Raw genomic sequence first — 2,829 nt, forward strand, 5'->3', positions numbered from 1 at the left:
TATTTGCAAAAAAATAACGCCGAGTTTTTTAGTCTTTAACAAGACTACACAGATCCGTCACTGGACTATCATCGAAAATATGGTTAAATCAACAGTAATTATTTTGCAAATTTATTTATATTTTAACAGACGTATTTACTTTTATGCAGAATATTTTATTCGATATCTCATAGCGATGCTGTTTAAATCCATTTATTTCACAAAGCTATTATATAATCCATTTAAAACGGCCTAGCCTGATCATTCAACCAGTAAATTATAATTAGCTAATAAATCATAATTTTATTACAATGACAAAGATATAGACTATTGCAAAACAAAGATTATATGACTAGTAATTAATATAATGGTACTGTTTAGTACCCCCTTGTACGATGTATATATCTTCTGTTTTCTATGGCGAATTGATAAGGGTCTTGTGAGCGAAAGATGCTAAATGGGTTTCTTGAATTTAAAAAATCAAACAGACGATCAATAATTTTCATAAATTTAACTGTTTTTGTGCAATTGGATATCTTTGATATTTGAGGTTTGTAAAAATTTTAATACATCTGCAACGGATGAACCAAGTGTCTGTGCAGCGAGTGTAACTTTGATTGCATTTGTTTCCAATCAATGTGAGCTGATCCTATTTTATTCGCAATTTTTAATGACATTTTGTAAATTATTTAAGTTTTCAATATACGTATGAAAGTGTATATATTCTGTAGGGCTAAAAAGCACTTTGCAGTCAAATATTGCATTTTGTGCAAGTTCAATATTATGATATGTATCGGGAACGGGATGTTTAAAAGTAGTTTTTATATCATTATAACATTTTTTAGAAAGATTGGTACCTTTTTTTTAAATGAGGAAATCCGTCATGGATACACCCTCCCTTCTCGGGGAAGAGGGGAAGGATTCCTACCGACTAAAATCTTATGGTGGTCTTCTTATCCGGAGGGGAGCGTCTCGGTATCGCAAGCATTTCAACCAACAAGCGCTCCTCGAGCCCTTATTGATCCCGCTCCCCTGATGGGGGGGGGGGGGGAGAAGCAATAGTGACCCCTGCTTACTTTGGAGGTCGTTGCGGGACCACCACGCAACGCTCTCCCCCACTCGTGAGCCACGTGCAATGGGCGTGGACGTCTCCCGCGTTCACACCCTGCGACTCACTGGCTTCGGCAGGAAGTGCGCCTTCCCGCCAAGGCCCGAGAGTTACGGAGCCCGGGCGTACACCCGAGCTCTTTGTTCTTTTCTCCTCCTCCTCATGGGAGCGGCGTCCGGCGACTGCTCCCTCTCCCTCTCCCTCTCCCTCTCGGCGTTCTCCTTCTGCGAGATCACTTCCTCGCAGAAGGAGGTCGCCGCTTCCCACTTCTCCGTTCCGGAAAGCATGGCCCGAACCATTCTCTCCAAGGACAGCTCCTCCTTGTCCAGATCTAAGGCATCCGTCAGAACCAGACGGGCACCCTCCCAAGCCGAACACTCCAAGAGGATGCTCCGCCGAGTCCATCGGGGCGCCACAGTGGTGACACACCGTAATGGGCTCCCTTCTTGACCGGTGCAGGTACTCACCGAAGCACCCATACCCAGTGAGCACGTGCACAAGTCTAAAAGTGAGGGGGCCGAATCGCCGCCACTCCGTCCACTTGCGTGGGACTGGACAAATGGTCACGGCAGAAAGATTGGTATCTAACATATTCAAAGTCGAATAATTTACTAACGCACCATCGCATGTCACGCTCTAAACTTTAACTTCTACTGAACTATATTTAATACTGTTTTGATTAATTCAGATTGAATAGATGCATTTGCTGATTTATTTACTAAAAAATACGCTATTGCCATTTCCATTTTCCGCCTACTTTAACAAGTAAAAATAAAAGCAAATCCGTTACAAGTACATTAGGATCTTCAAGTGTTAAACCGTTACCAACTTACTATAATTGCAATGACCAACGAATGTACTAGCAGAAGGATCCCACAATTCTTTACGAATAGCCATTGAATCAAATACTAAATTACAGTTTTTATATTTATCAGGAAACTTTGCTATAGTATTAAAAACTTTAGTTAAGGCTCCTGACTCCTCAGCCAAGAACTCCGCATTGACGGTAGCGACATTCCGTCGCGACAAAATTAGAACTAATACACGTGAAACGTGACAGATTGACTATGAAATGTTATCGTGCATGTCATTTTGTTATTGTGTGTTTCATTGTGAAAATATGACTTGTCTCGTATTTACCACATTCGTAAAAATGGACCGCGAGTAAAGTTTCTTTGAATTTTATACATAAAAGTACATTTTTTACTCCTTTCAATAGCTATCCGTGTGTTTTCCTGTCTGAATAGACGTCATTTTACATGCTTTTTACGACTATTTACTGACTGCTAGGCGAAAAAAAGGATAGTCGTGACCGATATTTAGAAATGTTTTAAAGCCATTTGATTAGTCTGTTTTATCCAAATTGGCTTTATTTACAAATGGCATGCCGAACAAAATTACGTGTCACTTATTGATGTACTCACAGGGATTATTTTTCCGGCGGGTGGTTTTGTACTTCTTACAGATGGGGAGAGTTTGAGTAGACCACAATTCCCTCTCGACATTTACTTGTTCAGTTTTCGCTACACCGATATATGTTTGTATACTGGGAATCTCTGTAGCATGGTGGAAGGAAACAAGGTGAATCATTACGCATAATGGCGGAATTGTGGGAATTCGACCAATCAATTGTTCCCCACGCAGTGACGCGAGTATTTTAAATGTACAAGATTAAAACATGAAACATTTATATTAAAAATTAAATTTATATTATATCTTAAATAATTATATTACATATATTC

The 2,829-nt window shown here is 39.7% G+C and overlaps 1 protein-coding gene across 1 annotated transcript; it reads right to left on the reverse strand.

Moving 5' to 3' along the window:
• Positions 1-1,197: 1,197 nt before the first annotated feature.
• On the reverse strand, positions 1,198-1,566 carry LOC105193601. Its single transcript, XM_011158127.1, has one exon. It carries the CDS (start codon positions 1,564-1,566, stop codon positions 1,198-1,200), a length of 369 nt encoding a protein of 122 aa, XP_011156429.1.
• Between the last annotated feature and the right edge of the window lie 1,263 nt (positions 1,567-2,829).

This window comes from Solenopsis invicta, chromosome 3 (genome assembly GCF_016802725.1).
Source record: "Solenopsis invicta isolate M01_SB chromosome 3, UNIL_Sinv_3.0, whole genome shotgun sequence".
Taxonomy (NCBI): domain Eukaryota; kingdom Metazoa; phylum Arthropoda; class Insecta; order Hymenoptera; family Formicidae; genus Solenopsis; species Solenopsis invicta.